The following is a 16,699-nucleotide window of genomic DNA, read 5'->3' on the forward strand; positions in this document are numbered from 1 at the left end:
CTCTCTCTCTGTGTCTCTCTCTCCCCCCTTTCATTCTGTTTCTCTGAAGAATCCTGATTGATAACGGGGCATAGAAATAGCATTTGATATACCGGGCGTGGTGGCTCACTCCTGTAATCCCAGCAGTTTGGGAGGCCAAAGTGGGTGGATCACCTGAAGTCAGGAGTTCGAGACCAGCCTGGCCAACGTGGTGAAAACCCATCTCTACTAAAAATAATTATAATAAAAAAATTAGCTGGGCATGGTGATGCGCATCTGTAGTCCCAGCTACTCGGGAAGCTGAGGCAGGAGAATCGCTTGAACCCGGAGGCAGAGGTTGCAGTGAGCCGAGATCGCGCCTCTGCACTCCAGCCTGAGTAACAGAATGAGACTCTGTCTCAGAAAAAAGAAAAGAAAAAAAAAGAGATAGCGCTTGATAAAACAAAATCTCTATCTTGTTATTTTAGATGAAATTAAAAAAAATTTTCCTGTGATATTTAATTGTATTTTAATTTTCTTTTCTTCATCCTCTTAACAATATTGTCTGTTTTCTATGAGTTTTTTTTTTCTCCCCTGCTTGTTTGCTTTGGTGTCTGTCATCACAGAAGAGGGTTTCCTCAAATGTCTGGTTAACTTTGGCAATTTGCTCATTCCTAAACATAACACAGAGAAAATCTGTATGTCTGGGTATGAGTTGTCCACCAGTGATGCATGAGTTCCCTTTGTCATTCGTAGAGCCTTACCTTTTATTCTAGCTTCTCAGTTTTCTCAGAAAAGTTTTCAGGTATCACTCAGAGTGTCATAGTCCAGTATGTATACTTTCAATTTATCTTGTCTTTTTCATTATAGCTTTTAAAAATAATTTCCTTAATGATAACTTTTCTGGAAAATTGACTTCCAGTGTTTACCATGGTAGGATGGCTACATGGCTTTGGAAGAAGATTTGGGATTCTAACTTTTTTTTTATACCAACTTACAGCTCTTAGCCTCAGCCACCTTCATATGTACTCAGTGCCTTCAATTCCTAGCTTTTCTGGAGTTTTGTGACAAGCATTGATTTCCGTTCTCATGTTGATTCCTCTACTTTGTTGTGTAGAGGTTTGTTTTCTTTGGTCCTCTAAGCGCATTTATTACTACTAACTCATGTGTTTCCAGGTTGTAAAATAAATTTCTTGATGTATCTCATATACTGTTTCTTCCTCTTTATTCTCAGATTTACTATGTTTAACCTGAAGTCACTCATTATCTACCTCTCTTAAAAGAAAAAAAATTTTTTTTTGAGACAAAGTCTCGTTCTGTTGCCTAGGCTGTAGTGCAGTGGTGTGATCTTGGCTCACTGCAACCTCTGCCTCCTAGGTTCAAGTGATTCTTCTGCCTCAGCCTCCTGAGTAGCTGTGATTACAGGCGTGCATTACCACACCCAGCTAATTTTTGTGTTTTTAAGTAGAGATGGGGTTTCACCATGTTGGCCAGGTTGGTCTTGAACTCCTGACCTCGTGGTCCACCCACCTTGGCTTCCCAAAGTACTGGGATTACAGGCATGAGCCACCATGCCTGGCCAAAAAAATGTTTTTTGATACTAAAAGTTATGTTACAGATCTGCCTGCCAGAATCAATTGCTACTGCATTTAACGTTATTCAGTATTAATTGCTTGACAAAATAAAATGATAGCAGAGTAGATTATATGTAATCTTTTAAATCTGTGACCTGATTTTTTTCTGCTTTAGAACATACTAATATTTGGGAATTACTTTTAAAATCGAGATAAATTTATTTAGTGTGTTCGTTACTAAAATATGTTCTAGAAGATTATTGAATTTATGGAAAACTCAGGATCATGTCTAAAGAAATTAGAATTTTATTACAATAATTTAAATAAATGCATAGCACATTAATTGATATCTTTTTTCTCTATATTTATTTGTTGAGGATAGGGAAGAATAGACAATGTTAGGTTAATGAAGTCTTTTGTCCCCCTAACTAACTATTACCACCAAGAATACAGTTTTGACATTTGGTGGAGATCTGTGTAGTAGATTTCACTAATATGTATTATCTTCATTGTTTTTGTTGTGTGACTTAAAAGCATCAGTAAGCTAAGAGTATATTTTAGTAAAAATTGACTAGTCAACAATTACGGCCTTAGGAAGTGATAGTCAATTAAATACAGCTTGGGAACAGGTATGAAATTATTGACTCTGTTGTTTTGTTTTGAGTTCTTCCTCTCCAAAGTGCTGAAATGTGTTTTGAAATTACTTAGTTGCATTAGTGGTTGGATTTGAGGCTTTTAACGTGTTTTTCATCAGTACCTCTGGGAAAAGGATAACCAAGACCTTTAAATGTACTATGCATTTTGCATCACTATGTAATTGTAAGTACTGTGATGAAATATTGAAATGATCATGAAAGATGATGACCATTAAGCTTTTCTTTTAACTATTAAAACTCACTAAGGGTTATATTGAACTGTGGTTTATGAAATTGTTTAGCCTAACACCTTCCTTGATGATTGTTTCTGAAGTGGAGAAAAATGGTTTAGGATAGCATAGTTCATGAATATTCTTTTTAGTTTTGGCAACTTCTGTGAATTACTGTAGAGAATGTTTTATTATGGAGAAAACTTGTTGGCTTTGACTAACACCTGGATTATAAACAAATTGAAAAAATATTCTCATGGACTTCAGATTCTTTTTATATAGGTTATTCTTTTTAGTATACATTTGTATATCTGGCATTTGGTATTAAATGATAATAATTAGTAATTAGGACTGTATTATAGAGAAATGGAAACATTAAGATATTCCTGAGATTTGTGATAATTTTTAACAATAACCAAAAGTGTAAGATTTGTATTTTCATTTTATTCCTAATTTTAGCCATTTTTAAAAAATTAATGAGAACATTTTATTTCAGGTTATTATGTAATAATTACTGAAGGTTAACAAATATGGGTTTATAGATGATCCTCAAGAAAACCAGAAGCATAATGTATTACTAGTAATAAATTTGAGTTTCCGAGCCTCCATAAAACACTGAACTTCTTCAATTATATATGTACCTTCATGTCTAATTTGTTTTTAGTTGAAAAGAAATATTTCATGTGACATACCAAGATAAGTTTAGGTTCTAAAATTTTTAGTGTGGTTAAGTTTTGATAGTTATACTAACTTTAAACTTGTTTTCAGTCTAACCTCAATAATACTACGTAAAATCTTTGTGAAATCTAAATGGCACAATTTCTGATTTGACAATGTAAGTAAAAGTTTCTGTATATGATGAAAAGAAAATCTCAATGATGTTTACCCTTTACCTGCCTACTTAATGTATGAGTCTTCCTGCTGTTACCTGTTTCATCCATGTGTAGTTTTGAGTTTTGTCTGAATTATGTAACAAAAATCCTTTCCCAATGCAATTTTGGATCAGACCAAATGGATTTGAGAAAAATAGTACTAGTAAATACTTTTTTATTACTAATTTTTAAAAGACTTTACTTTTTAGAGCAGTTGTAGGTTCACAGCAAAATTGAGCAAAAGTTAGAGATTTCCCACGTTCCTCTTTCCCCTACACACACATAGCCTTCTCTCTTGTCAACATTCTTCACCAGACTGGTATGTGTGTTATAGTCAATGAACCTACATTGACATATTATCATTCAAAGTCCATAGTTTACATTAGGGTTCACTGTGGTGTTCTACATTCTGTGAGTTTAGACAAATGCATAATGGTGTGTCTTCATCATCATAGTTTCATACAGAGTAGTTTTACTGCCCTAAAAATCCTTTGTGCTCCCCTCCATTCCCACTAACCCCTGTAAACACGGATCTTTTTACATTTCTCCATAGTTTTGCCTTTTCCAAAATGTTGTATAGTAGGAATCATACAGTATGTAACCTTTTCATATTAGTTTCTTTCTCTTAGTAATGTCCTTTCATGGCTTGAAAGCTCTTTTTTTTTTTTTTTTTTTTTTTTAAAGCACTGAATGATATTCCATTGTCTGGTTGTACCACAATTTATTTGTCCATTCACCTTCTGAATGACATTTTGTTTGCTTCTAAGTTTTGGCATTTATGAATAAAGCTGCTATAAATCTCCATGTACAAATTTCTAAGTGGTCATAAGTTTTCAACTCCCTTGGTTAAACACTAAAAAGTGAAATTGCTGGATCTTATGGTAAGAGTAGGTTTAGTTTTGTTAGGAACCACCGAACTGTCTTTCAATGAGACTGCATCATTTTGCATTCCTACCAGCAAAGACTGAGATTTCATTTATTCTTGTACCACATCCTTGTATTAGGTGATGTCAGTGTACTGGATTTTGGCCATTCTAACAGGTGTCTAATGGTATCTAGTCTTTTCCCCGATGACAAGTGGAGAATCTTTCATATGCTTATTTGCCATTTGTATATCTTCCTTGGTGTCAAAGTGTCAAAGTCTTTGGCCCATTGTTTAATGTTATTGTTTGTTTTTGTTGACTTTTAAGAGTTCTTTGTATATTTTGCACAACAATTCTTTATCGGATGCCTGTTACAAGTGATTTTATCCCAGTCTGTGACTTGTTATTACTGATACATGGGAAAGTGGTTGACTTTGTATATTAACCTTGTATCCTGCAACCTTGCTATTTATTGCTTATTCCGGGATTTTTTTGTAGATTATTTAAGATTTTCTATATAGATGATCATGTCATCAGCAAAGACTGTTTTATTTCTTCTTTTTCAATTTTTATCCATTTTTTGGTCTCACTGCATTAGCCAAGACTTCCAGAATGATGTTGAAAGATAGTGGTGAGAGGGGACATTCTTGACTTTTTTCCTGACAGTGGATACTTATAAAAGTAAAATGACTAAAGATTTATGTATAGAATTTTAGTTCCTTTGTAATTACTGGCTTCTTTTTTTCTAGCAAGAAAAGTAATTTTTTTTCATTTTCTTCTTTAAGTTTCTATTTTGAAATTTTCTGTAAGTTAAATGATGTAAATGAAAACTCACTCAACTTGAGGTCTCACCTTCCTTCCTATTCTTGTATTATGTTAAATTTCTAGTTGGGTTTCCAAGAATATTATGTTAGGTATAAGAGCTGAGGAGTGAACATATGCTTGTGTTGTTTGGCTGTGGCATCTCTTGAGGCATCATACTTCTTGCTGATCACTTGCTACCTATCCACAAAGGTCACAGTTACGTTCTCTTCGTCTTCTTAAATCCTAAGCTGCTTCTGCATCCTTCTGTGATAATTTTTTGAATCTTCCTAGTTGAGGTCCATCTGTCTTTAAATTTGTTTCTGTTCTACTGTTCTTGTGCATTACTAAATTTAGGGTAAGTCTTTGAGTCTTATTATTCTCTCTGTGCTGTGCTTGGGAAGTTAGGTGTGGGACCCTCTGTACCAAAAAAAAAAAAAAAAAATTGGAGATTTCTGCTTTTTTAAATCATTCTCCTACCTTTTGAAAAGAGAGGAAGTTGTGGCACTTGCCCTTCTCTCAAGAAAATGGTCTTGTGGAATTTGATTGCTTCCCTTTGGACAACTTGTCTTCATTTTATTTTGATGGAAAGAAAATGGTTTTAAATTAAATTCATATTTCTGTTTTATATTGGTTTGTTTTTTCCTCATTAGAAAAATTAATATCTGTTTTACAGTTTTGGTAAAATATGAATTCAATATGAATTTTCAGAGAGCATATATTATACAATTACAAGTCATGAATTTCTAAATGTTAGTACATTTTAGAGTAATAAAAATTATACCTAGAATAAACTTTTAAAAGAGAATATCTAAGACCTGCAGATGTAGCATAATCTGCCTAAGGATATATTTTGTTAGTATCAGAATAAGAACATGGATTTTATGACTTTGTTTCTTGTTCATTCCTTAAGAATACATTACCTTTTCTTCTCTGCTGGTTCTAGACAGTGACTATCCTCCAATGTCTTACTGATTTTCTATTTAATTTTTATTCTACTGTATATTTTCTGTTAGCACAGTTATGCTAACACTGTTCATAAAATATAATTCTTTGACAAAATCATGTCGTGTGATTGTTTTAATCTCAAGAACCACCTTGAGTTTTTCAAAACACAAAAGAAGGTAGTACAAAAGTGGACATAGAAAAGAGAATGTAGAAGAGACAGGATGAAACTGAAAAAGAAAAGAATTTGGAGTGGAACAGAATAGACATTAGGGCGAAATTGCCTGGAATTTCAAAGTCTTGGAGTTATTACACTCAGAAAATATGAATATGGTTTTCTGGTGAGCAGTGATAAGTAGCCAGACATGGCCTTTTGATTTGGGTTTTATGAAAGGACAAAGAAAGATTAGTTGAGAGATATTATGTAGTTAGAATACAAAGAGTTCCTTAAATATTAAGAAATAGGAAGATTATGTATGTATTTCCAGTTCTTTAAAAAAAAATCTCTGTGTGTGTGTTTATGTAGGCACACATACATACACGCACACACATGCACACACGCACACACACATACACACACACACACACACACAAGTGCATTTACTGGCATTTTTCAAATCTAGGTATATTTCAATTCATGTAGGCCTTTCCTTATTGTATTAATGCTTATTATGTATGTATTTTGTTATAAGGATTAAAATATTCATTTGTACATACTCTATTGATTGATTTCATTCCTAGGCTTTTTAATGGATTGCTTTTTAGTGGATAAAGTTTAATGGATATATTTCAAATGGATCAAAAATATAGTTAGTAGATTTATACCAGATATTACTAATTCGTAGGGTAATGAATTATAGTTTTCTAACTCAAAACTGGTTTAGCTCAATTCACTGATTTTTCTAATCTTATTTTCAATTGCTAGTCATCAATTTTTATGGTGAACTATGCTGTTTTTATTAGGGTTATTGAACTATTTAATTGTTTCTTCTCTTCATTTTGGATAATATATCTTTTAAAAAAATCAAAAAACAAAGCCACAACAAAAATATCTATTTGTCCTTGGTTTTCTTTGTTACCTTCTTTCCCAACTCCCAACTATTTTAGATAAATTAGTATATCGTGTTACAGAACGAAAAGGGCAAGATAAATATAGATAGGCTCATTTAATTTACATAGAATCAAATTGTTGCTAGCTTGTTTAGTGTCAGTATCACCTATTCATATGTTTTAAAATAACTTTTAAGAGTTAGGTATGAAATTGATATGGGTGATATTTTTCATTATTATTGTTTTAAAATAACCTACTGAGTGACATTTCTTCAGCTATTTTTGCTTTTTTTTTTTTTTATAGGAGTGGCAAAATTCTATTCAGAAGAACGCAGGCCTTGCTTTTATCGAACTTGTCAATGAAGGAAGGTAATCTATTTTATTTTAATTCATTTTGTATTTTTCTTTAAAATCTTGTGTTTTTCCCATAGGCATTGATATTTTAGGGTTCTGTGTTTACTATTTGTTCAGTCAGTAATGTAATGGAGCTCTGATATATCAATTATTATGTATTTGTTAATATTTAACCATTTAATAATTTTCTTTAGAGACATGCTTACTGATACAGTTCTAATTTTTATTTTTCAATATGTGTGGCTGAGTTTGGGAAAAGTAAACTGATAATTCTATTTGCAGGTATAAGGAAAAGCTATACTTATTTGGACTTCCTATCAAGTTCCTTTATGTGTATAGAGCCAATAATTAGAATTAGATGTCTATATTATCTTTCTTATATCACAGGCTGACTGTAAGGGGAGAGGGAACAGGTTTCGAAATGTGATGTGATGAGAAAGGTGATAGACGAAATAAGTAGGTATGTTTTCCACTTAAAGAGCAGAAACAGAAGAATTCAAGGAATGAAAATTCAGTGGTGGGTAAAAGAAGGGAAGAAAGTGCAGAGATGAAAAGAGAGATAAAAGGGAGAAAACAAATGTAAAAGAGTGAAAGAATTAAAAGGTAAAAAGAAATTGAGGAAATGATTAAGTGGATCACTTTTTGTCTGATTTGTAGTAGCTGATTTTGCATTAATGGAACTGAAGACCCAGAGTATAGATTAAAAGATGCTACTGACTCCCCTTTGAGATAGTATTCTGAACAAACTTACTGTTTCAGCAGTGTTCGATTAGTGTTTTGGGTAATGTTGTTGGAAGATTGACCCTATCAGTCCTTTGATAACTATTTGAACTTGCGTGTAAGAATGAAAGCTTGCTCTCTATCTCTCATAAATGTTATGGAAAAGGGAGAAAAGAGTATTCGTAACTTTATTTGATTTTAAATACTACTAAAATCCTTTCCCTCAGAAATAATTACAGGTGCTCACAGACTAGTAACCTGCAATTATAATACTTCATGCTGAATTCTGTGATGGAAATATGTAAGTACAGGGTGCTTAAAACTTAACCAGGAAACATGATTCTTGAGAGGCATTTCAAGGATCAGTATGATTTGTCATGTAAACATTAGAAAATTGGAGGTTATGGAAAAATTGGAGGACATTTGTGTGAAAAATGTTTCAAACACAGGTAACAGAATATCTGAAGGCATTGTAATGTGGGAAGTTATCTAGGATATTCGTGTGCGTGTGTGTTTGTGTATGTGTGTGTGTGTGTGTGTGTGTGTGTTGGAGAGGTGGTGTTGGAATTGGACATCTAGATTCCTCAAGAGAGTGGGAAACCTTGGAAGATTTCAAACAAAAGAAGTCATTGTGATATTTGGGGCTTGGAAAGACTAACTGGCAGAATTATTTAGGATAGGTTGAAGGAGGGAAGATCTGATTGAAATGAACAACAGTAGCAAGGTTACTACAATGATCTATATGAAAAATAGAGCTACATTTTCATGTAGAATGTGGCAAGTAGTAGGTGATCAATAAAAACTGATATAGATTTATAGCAGTGATTACTAATTCATAGGGCAATGAATAAAATAATGACTAATTCTTTACTCTTCCTTTTAGTAAACATTTCAAAGTGTATAGTTATTGAAAAATAGCTTTTGGCTGATTTCAACACTAAGGTATTGGCTGATACTGAAGTTTATATACAGAAAAAGAGGTAACTGGAGCAGTTGATTAAATATACAAATGTTCTGCTTAATGCAAAACACCCATGAGCAGATTTTTTATAATTTTTAGTGTTTATTGAAGTGTAATTCCTGGGCTTTTTAAAGAAAAATTTATATGAGGTGATTTTGATCATTGTAGACTTTACTAAATGTAACTACCCTTACTTATGTATGTTACTGTTACATTTAATAGGTGAGGCAACATAGACTTATGATTAAGAGCATTGGCTTTGAAGATAGGCCTGGGTTCAGGTTTCAGCTTTGATACTTGGCAAGTGCTTTTGGTTTTTGAGCTTCAATTCCTCATCCATTTATTATATATTATGTCCCAGGAATTATTATTGCTACTGAGGATACAGTGCAATAAACAAAATAGATAAAGATTCTTTTTTTGTGTATGGATTGTGTATTCAAGTAGGCATTGACAGATTTTGAACAATAAAAAAATAAATAGGTTATATAATATGTGAATGATGGTCAGTACTATGAGAAAAGAAAATATGGAGCAGATGAGGGGAATTAAATTTTTGAAGGAAGTAGAAAAGGTTGGTATGGTTTGTAGTTAAAATACAGTGGCAGGATTAGGACTCATTGAGAAAGTAACATTGGAGCAAGCACTTGAAGAACACAGGGAGTCAGTTAAAGGGCCATGTATGGAAAAGCATAGGGAACAGCCAGTGTACAAGTGAGAGCCTGTGTAGTGTGTTTGAGGAATGAGGCCAATATAGCAAGAAAAGAGTGATTAAAGTAGAATGAAATAGGAAGTAAGGTCAGAGATATAACATAGGGCAAGATTTTGTGTAGAGGCTTTATAATTTATTCTGTGGGAAACGACAGCCATTGCACGATTTTGAGAAGAGGAAGACAGTCTCCCTTATGAATTAAAAAGATCACTCTGGGATGGGTGCAGTGGCTCACACCTGTAATCCCAGCACTTTGGGAGGCTGAGGTGGGTGACTTGCTAGAGCCCAGGAGTTCAAAACCAGCCTGGGCAACATGGTGAAACTCTGTCTACAAAAAAAGCGAACAATTAACCTGGTATGGTGGCAGGGGCCTGTAGCACCAGCTACTTGGAAAGCTGTCAGGTGGGAGGATCCCTTGGGTCTAGGAAGACGAGGCTGCAATGAGCTGTGATCATGCTACTACAGTGTAGCCTGGGAGATAGAGCAAGACCCTGCTTTGGGGGACAAAGAATTACTATGACTGATGCATGTAGGAATTTAAGGATAAAAGTGAAGAGATCAGCCAGAAGCAGTGGCTTATGTCTGGTTCCAGCACTTTGAGAGGCCGAGGTGGGAGGATCTCTTGAGCCCGAGAGTTCGAGACCAGCCTGGGCAACATAGTGAGACCCTGTCTCTACAGAAAATAAAAAGGATTAGTTGGGTGTGGTGGCGTGCACCTGTGATCCCAGCTACATGGGAGGGTGAGGCAGGAAGATCACTTGAGCCCAGGAGGTCGAGGCTGCAGTGAGCTGTGTTCACGTCACTGTGAGCTGTGTTCACGTCACTTCACTCCATCCTGGGCAGTAGAATGAGACCCTGTCTCAAAAACAAACAAACAAATCAACAACAACAACAAAAAACAAAGAGATCAATTAGGGGGCTATTGTAGTAATTCTGGTTAAACATGATGGTGACTGGGACAAGGTTGCTAGCAGTAGAGGAGGTAAAAAGTAGTAGGATTGTGAACCTATTTTGAAGATAAGACCTGACAGGATATCCTAATGGCTTGGATGTGGGTTTAAAGCCAGGCATCACTCTTAAGATTTTTGGCCTTGTAAGTAGAGATACCAAATGCCTTTGTTTTGCATTACCATTCAAAGATCTTTATATATCAGACATCTTCGGAATATAGAAATAGTGTCTCCATTTGGAACAAAGCAAGATCATTTACTGTCTAGTATAATAATGTCTCTCTCTGAGCCAAAGACCAACAGACCTACTGGCCATCGCAAAAGATTCAAGTGCCATAAGCTCAGAGTTCCTCTCTTGTAACACACTTTACTGCATATACAGGTGTCTGTTGGACCTGTGTTATTCTGTGGGAACTGAGACTTGAAGGTACTGGCACAAATGCTAATACTCTGGCTATTGCTATTTCTGAAAATTTGTTGAAACAGTTGTTTGAAAAATTTATTTTTATATCATCTGTTACCGTTTTCATAGTACCCTTTCTCTGACTTTTTGCCTTTGCTTTTCTTATTCTGTTTAGATTTTTTAGCCTCCCATAGTTAGAAACTCTTTTCTTTACTTCACTGCTTAGCCTATAGAGAACACTCAGCCTTTATCTTTTAAGTGTTTGAAATAAACAGTGGTGGAAGCTAAGAGTGATTAGTAAAATAGTGGAGGTAAAATTGGAAATTTTCATTCTCTCTTTATTTACAGTGTAGAATATATTTTAAGGGAAAATTTTAGTGGGTTATTTTTGTAAATCAGTGGATTTGGCTTTCCTTTTATAAATATTTAGTGCCTTGAGGTTAAATGAGTTTTCATAGGAATAGATGTGTTTGTGAAGTAGTTTGGAGTGTTTGACTACTAGACTTAATCCCAGGGGCAGGAAGAATAATAATAAGGATTTTCCTTTTTACTGCAAAGACTAACCTTTTTTCTTCTTATTATGTAAGTCTGACCTGCCTTGACCTCATTTATAGCGTAGCTGCTATAAATTTTGCCCTTGATTAATGTTTTATTAGTGTAAATAACATGAAGACCTTTATAGACAGACTACAGCATAAGGTCTAACAGACTTGAAGAGTATCATTAGCAAATCAATTACTAAGTTCAGACATAAGTGATTGTTGTTTGGTAGAAACTGCTGATGTTTTCTAGGTAGCTATGATCAAGACAGCTGCTCTATGAGATGTTATTCTGTGAAATTTATAGTGATTTGCTGATGGTCTCTTTAACTTACATTTGTTTAATAAGATATTTTTAAATACATTGTTTTGGTAATTTTGAGTTCAATTATTGGTATTTTTTATGTAAACAACACTCCATTTTAAACAAATTTATAGAGCTAGAATAATTGATAATCACTGACATAATTGTTACAACCTTGATGACTTAAAAGAGAAAAAAAATACATATACTTACAATAAAAGATTTCAGTTAAAAAATGAAATTTTCACATATTATGAGCAAGAACATTGTTATTCCTGAATGATAATTTTGTTTATGAGTGTTTTATGATATCTTGAATCATTATTATCACCACCTCCGTTTATGTTTTAAATATGCAAGTGATAGATCTAAAAGAATTTTCTTATTCTTGAAAGGCACAACTTTCTTTAAATCAATAGTTTTAAAGAACTTAAAGAATATTAAAGCCACCTTTTAGAGTCTGTGATGCTGTAGCACCACATCAACAGAAAATAATGTACAGTTATTACTGCTCCCTTTGACCCTCTTGAATGAAATCTGAGGGTTCAGTGTTATACCAAATTTAGGTGTGGTGTAGGTTACATTGTTTATGTATATTGGACCTGAATTGATTTATTTGTGTATTTGATTTGTCTTTATCTTACTTATTTTTTTCTTCACCTTACAAATGTATTTAATTGAAACTGAATTGAATTGAAACATATATTTAATTAAATTCCATAACACTGTTGCTTACATTTTTCAACTCAATTCTTTGCCAATGAATCTTGTATGTTTTTTCTTATTTGGATAAATAAAGGGCTTCAAGTTCTTATTTTCCCTTTTATTCTTATTTTCTTGGAGGTTTTGGTGATATTACTTGCAAAAAATTTTAGTGTCTCAGTATTGATGTTAATTTTGCTGGCAGAAATAGATCTGGCTGCTAGGTTGCCTCCTTTCTTCTTGCCAGCTTGCTTGTGATCCCTCCAAATACTTTTTAGAGCATTTTAAGCTCCTGATGTTGTTCTAGGTAGCTGTGATCAAGGGAGCTGCTCTGAGACATTATTCTGTGAAATTTGTAATGATTCGTTGATGGTCTCCTGTCTTATGACTTGTGTCTCTTAGAGAGAATGATGAATATTTTATGTATTTAGGTAGTGCTCTTTTTGTTCTTAACCTCTAGAATTTTGAAAAATCAGTGTAAATCCTCTATCAGTTTTCTGTCTTTTTTTTTTTTTTTTTTTTTTTTAGATAGGGTCTTGCTCTGTTGCCCAGGCTAGAGTACAGTGGCATGGTCTCGACTCGCTTTAGCCTCGATCTCCCTGGCTCAAGTGATCCTCTCACCTCAGCCTTCAAAGTATCTGGGACTGCTATTGAGGACATCACACTTGGCTACTTTTTTAGTTTTTTTTTTTTCTTATAGAGGTGGGGTTTTGCCTTGTTGCCCAGGCTAGTGCTGAACTCCTGGGCTCAAGTCATCCAGCCTCCCAAAGTGCTGGGATTACAGGCATGAGCCACTGTGCCTGGCCTCCTTTCATTCTTGTTTCTAGTTTTATTAATGTTTTTATTAGTTTCTCTCATTGTTTCTATTTCATTTATATTTTAAATTAAAAAGCAGGCATAGTTTTATTGGTTAATTTTTTAAATGTTTGATAGTAAAAGTCAGGGAAGTAGTAGACTATGAAACCTAGTTTAAAAGTATAATATTTGGTAAAAATTTTAAGATTAAATTCTCATCTTGAATCTTGTAATTTGTTAAATATGTAAATAATTAAAATAACCTATAATTGTAGTTTTGTGTTTAATTTAATAAAAACACATTTTAAGAACTTTCATAGCCTCCTACAACTTTACTTTTAGACGTGCTGCTGTGACTCTTCTTTTTCCCCCTTCCTTGGAAAGCACAGAAAGGGCAGATTATCCCACATACTTTTGGGCATGTTGCTTAATCATCCTCTAGGGACAGTCAGTGTCTGCTTATTACAGCAGTAACTCAGACTTGTATCCAAATATATGAATAGCCCACATAAAAGACATAATGCTTTGAGTACTAATACACTGGTCTGTCTTCAAAATTAATCTGCTTAGGTTGCATGCCTTCTTTCTGAGCATTCATTTAGCAGCTCCAGCCTTTGTCTTTACTTCTCTAAATAGCATAATTACCAGTAATGTTGGCAGAATGAGAAGAAGAATGACTAGAAGGGAAGGTGAAGAGGGAAAAGGGAGAGAGGGAGAGAGGCCAGAAAACATTTCATTTAGACCCTGTTTGGCCATGAGCACTTGTGTTTTAGATCTGGGTTATCCTTTGATAAAAAGACAAAGGTATTTATTGCACATAAGTAAACAGTGTGGCTAGAATATATTCTCATCTGTATCAGTGGAAGATAAAATTTGAATTGAGGTAGAGATTATCACTTGGAAATCCTTGAGTGTTACTTAAAGAGCCATATGCTTTTTCTGGTTTCAGTTTTAAAATTATATATGTAGGAAGATACTTTATAGAAAAGCGCCAATTAAATTTTTTTATTATAATTTTTTTGTTTGTTTTAAGAGATAAGTTCCTGCCTTGTCACTCAGGCTCAAGTGATCTTCCTACCTTGGTCCCCCAAGTTGGTAGGATTACAGGCGTGAGTCACTGTGTTCTGCTTAATTGCATCTTGTAAACAGTTGTTTGGAAATGATGCTATTTTTGGGGTAGAGTCAGAGATCAACAATGGATTAGTTGAGCAGAGACTTTATCTTTTTTTTTTTTTTTGAGACAGGGTCTTGTTCTGTCACCCAGGCTGCAACCTCTTAACTCCTGGGCTCATGTCTTTATCTCTGTTTACTTCAATCCTGGATTGTATTGGTATAGAAGTTTCTCTGGGTGATTTAGAATGAAGTATATGCTCTTAAAGATTAGATTATTTAAATTAATGTTTATCATTTTGTGAAAGTGTAATGGCTTATCAAAGAAGATTAGAATTTTCTCTCAATTAGGATAAGCATATGTTTCTTATTTATTTTATTCATATGTTCTGGTTTAAAGTACTTACATAGTCAGGTTATTTTTTATTTTTAATTTTATAGCTTGATTTCAGCTTATCATTAACATACTTCCTTTAATAGATTTTGAATATAGAGGCTTGTTTTGTGCACTTTATATGGGATTTTATAATTAAATGATTTTTCAATGGTTACTTTTTTTTTAGATGGAGTTTCAACTCTGTTGCCCAGGCTAGAGTGCAGTAGCAATATCCAAGGCTCACTGTAGCCTTGATCTCCCTGGCTCAGATGATCCTTTCACCTCAGCCTCCCAAATACCTGGGACTACAGGTGCCTGCCACCACACCACAGCTTTTTCTTTTGTATTTTTTTTTTTTTTTGTATTTTTTGTATTTTTTTTTGTATTTTTTATGGAGTTGGAGTTTTGCCATGTTGCCCAGACTGGTCTTGAACTCCTGCTCAAGTGATCCTCCCACCTTGGACTCCCAAAGTAATGGGATTACAGGCATGAGCCACCACGCTGATTTGTGGCTACTTTTTAAAGTTTGTTTTGTTCTGATTTATGTAAAAAAAATGGTGCGTTTGAATGGTGCTTTTTCACTCCCTAAAAATGCTAAATTCTACTGGATTTCAGAGCTTTAAATGTTTCGCTATATAGGATTTGCTGTTTGACATGTTTTTTTTTACCAAGACCAAATATATATGACTTTTAGCAAAGATGGCTTGGATATAACGTGCCTGTAGAATATGCTTATGTTTGTGTAGATGTTTCATAGCCTTATACATTTTAAAAAACTACAACAGCTTCTATGTAAGTATGATCGTTTATTAAATAAACATGATTATAGAAAAAATGGATATGTATTAGGGATAGGTGAATAAAGGAACTCTCATAACCTTTGAGAAGAGTAAAATAAGAATAAAATGAATATAGAGTCACTCACTTTATTCAGCAAATATTAATCCACACTGGCCACGTGCTGGTCCATATTCTCAGCTCTGGGAATTTAGCAATGGTCAGAATAGACATGCCTGCCCTGATAGGGTTTATTTTAATTGGTAAAGTTAGACAATAAAGAAATTAAAAAGTTGATAGTATGTTCAGCAGATAAGTGATATGAGAAAGTTAAAACAAGGAGAGGGGGAGAATAGGTACAATCGGATACAGAGGACATTGCAGTGTTAAATAAGAGTGGTCAGAGTGGAATCTGAAAGGATGAATTTCTATGAATCGCTAAGGCAATGTCACTGACAATGAAGAGACAAAGGCAGTTATAAGAAGATAGAAGGTGGTAGATATTGTGCAGCAGGGGAATCTGCTGAATTCCAAGTGGAGAGTCAGGAGAGCCATTTCTCTGTATTTTTGCTTTTCTACATATAACTATCTTCTCTCTCTCTTTATTTGCACATTCTAGAGAATAGATTCTTTCATAGTCCTAAGAAATTATTTTATCTAAAATAATCGGATAAAGGCTTGCAGCCTGGTCCTTTTGCTTCCATTCTAGCCTCTGTAATACCATGAGTTGTTTTAAAATGCTCAACTAGGGATTATCATGTAAAATAAGTTTGGAAACACAGGTTGATGTCAGGATGTAACATTTATATTAAATTACTAAGGTTTTATATTCTCAGGATGAAATAACTTTATGGAGTATTTGCTATCTCCATTTAAACTGTAGTAAAGCATATGGATACCTTGTGGTCTCCCCGATCAAGGATATTGCCTTCCAGAAAAAGTGACTACTACCTGAGCTAAATTTCAATCAAGAAAGATCTAAATTGGCCTTAAATGTGTATGAAGCCCATTAAAATTTTTTTTTTAAATTTAAATTAATTTTTTCAGTCACCAACAAAATCTATTCTT

General features: G+C 33.9%; 1 protein-coding gene across 1 annotated transcript in view; it reads left to right on the forward strand.

The window, feature by feature from the left end:
* Window positions 1–16,699, forward strand: part of LRBA (LPS-responsive vesicle trafficking, beach and anchor containing) — a 771,345-nt gene that overhangs the window by 245,541 nt on the left and 509,105 nt on the right. The window contains exon 35 of the mRNA XM_011973242.1: window positions 7,233–7,297. Within this exon, the coding sequence (XP_011828632.1) occupies window positions 7,233–7,297 (65 nt within the window). The remainder of the gene's footprint in view (window positions 1–7,232; window positions 7,298–16,699) is intronic.

Source organism: Mandrillus leucophaeus, unplaced genomic scaffold, assembly GCF_000951045.1.
Source record: "Mandrillus leucophaeus isolate KB7577 unplaced genomic scaffold, Mleu.le_1.0 Scaffold136, whole genome shotgun sequence".
NCBI classification, from domain to species: domain Eukaryota; kingdom Metazoa; phylum Chordata; class Mammalia; order Primates; family Cercopithecidae; genus Mandrillus; species Mandrillus leucophaeus.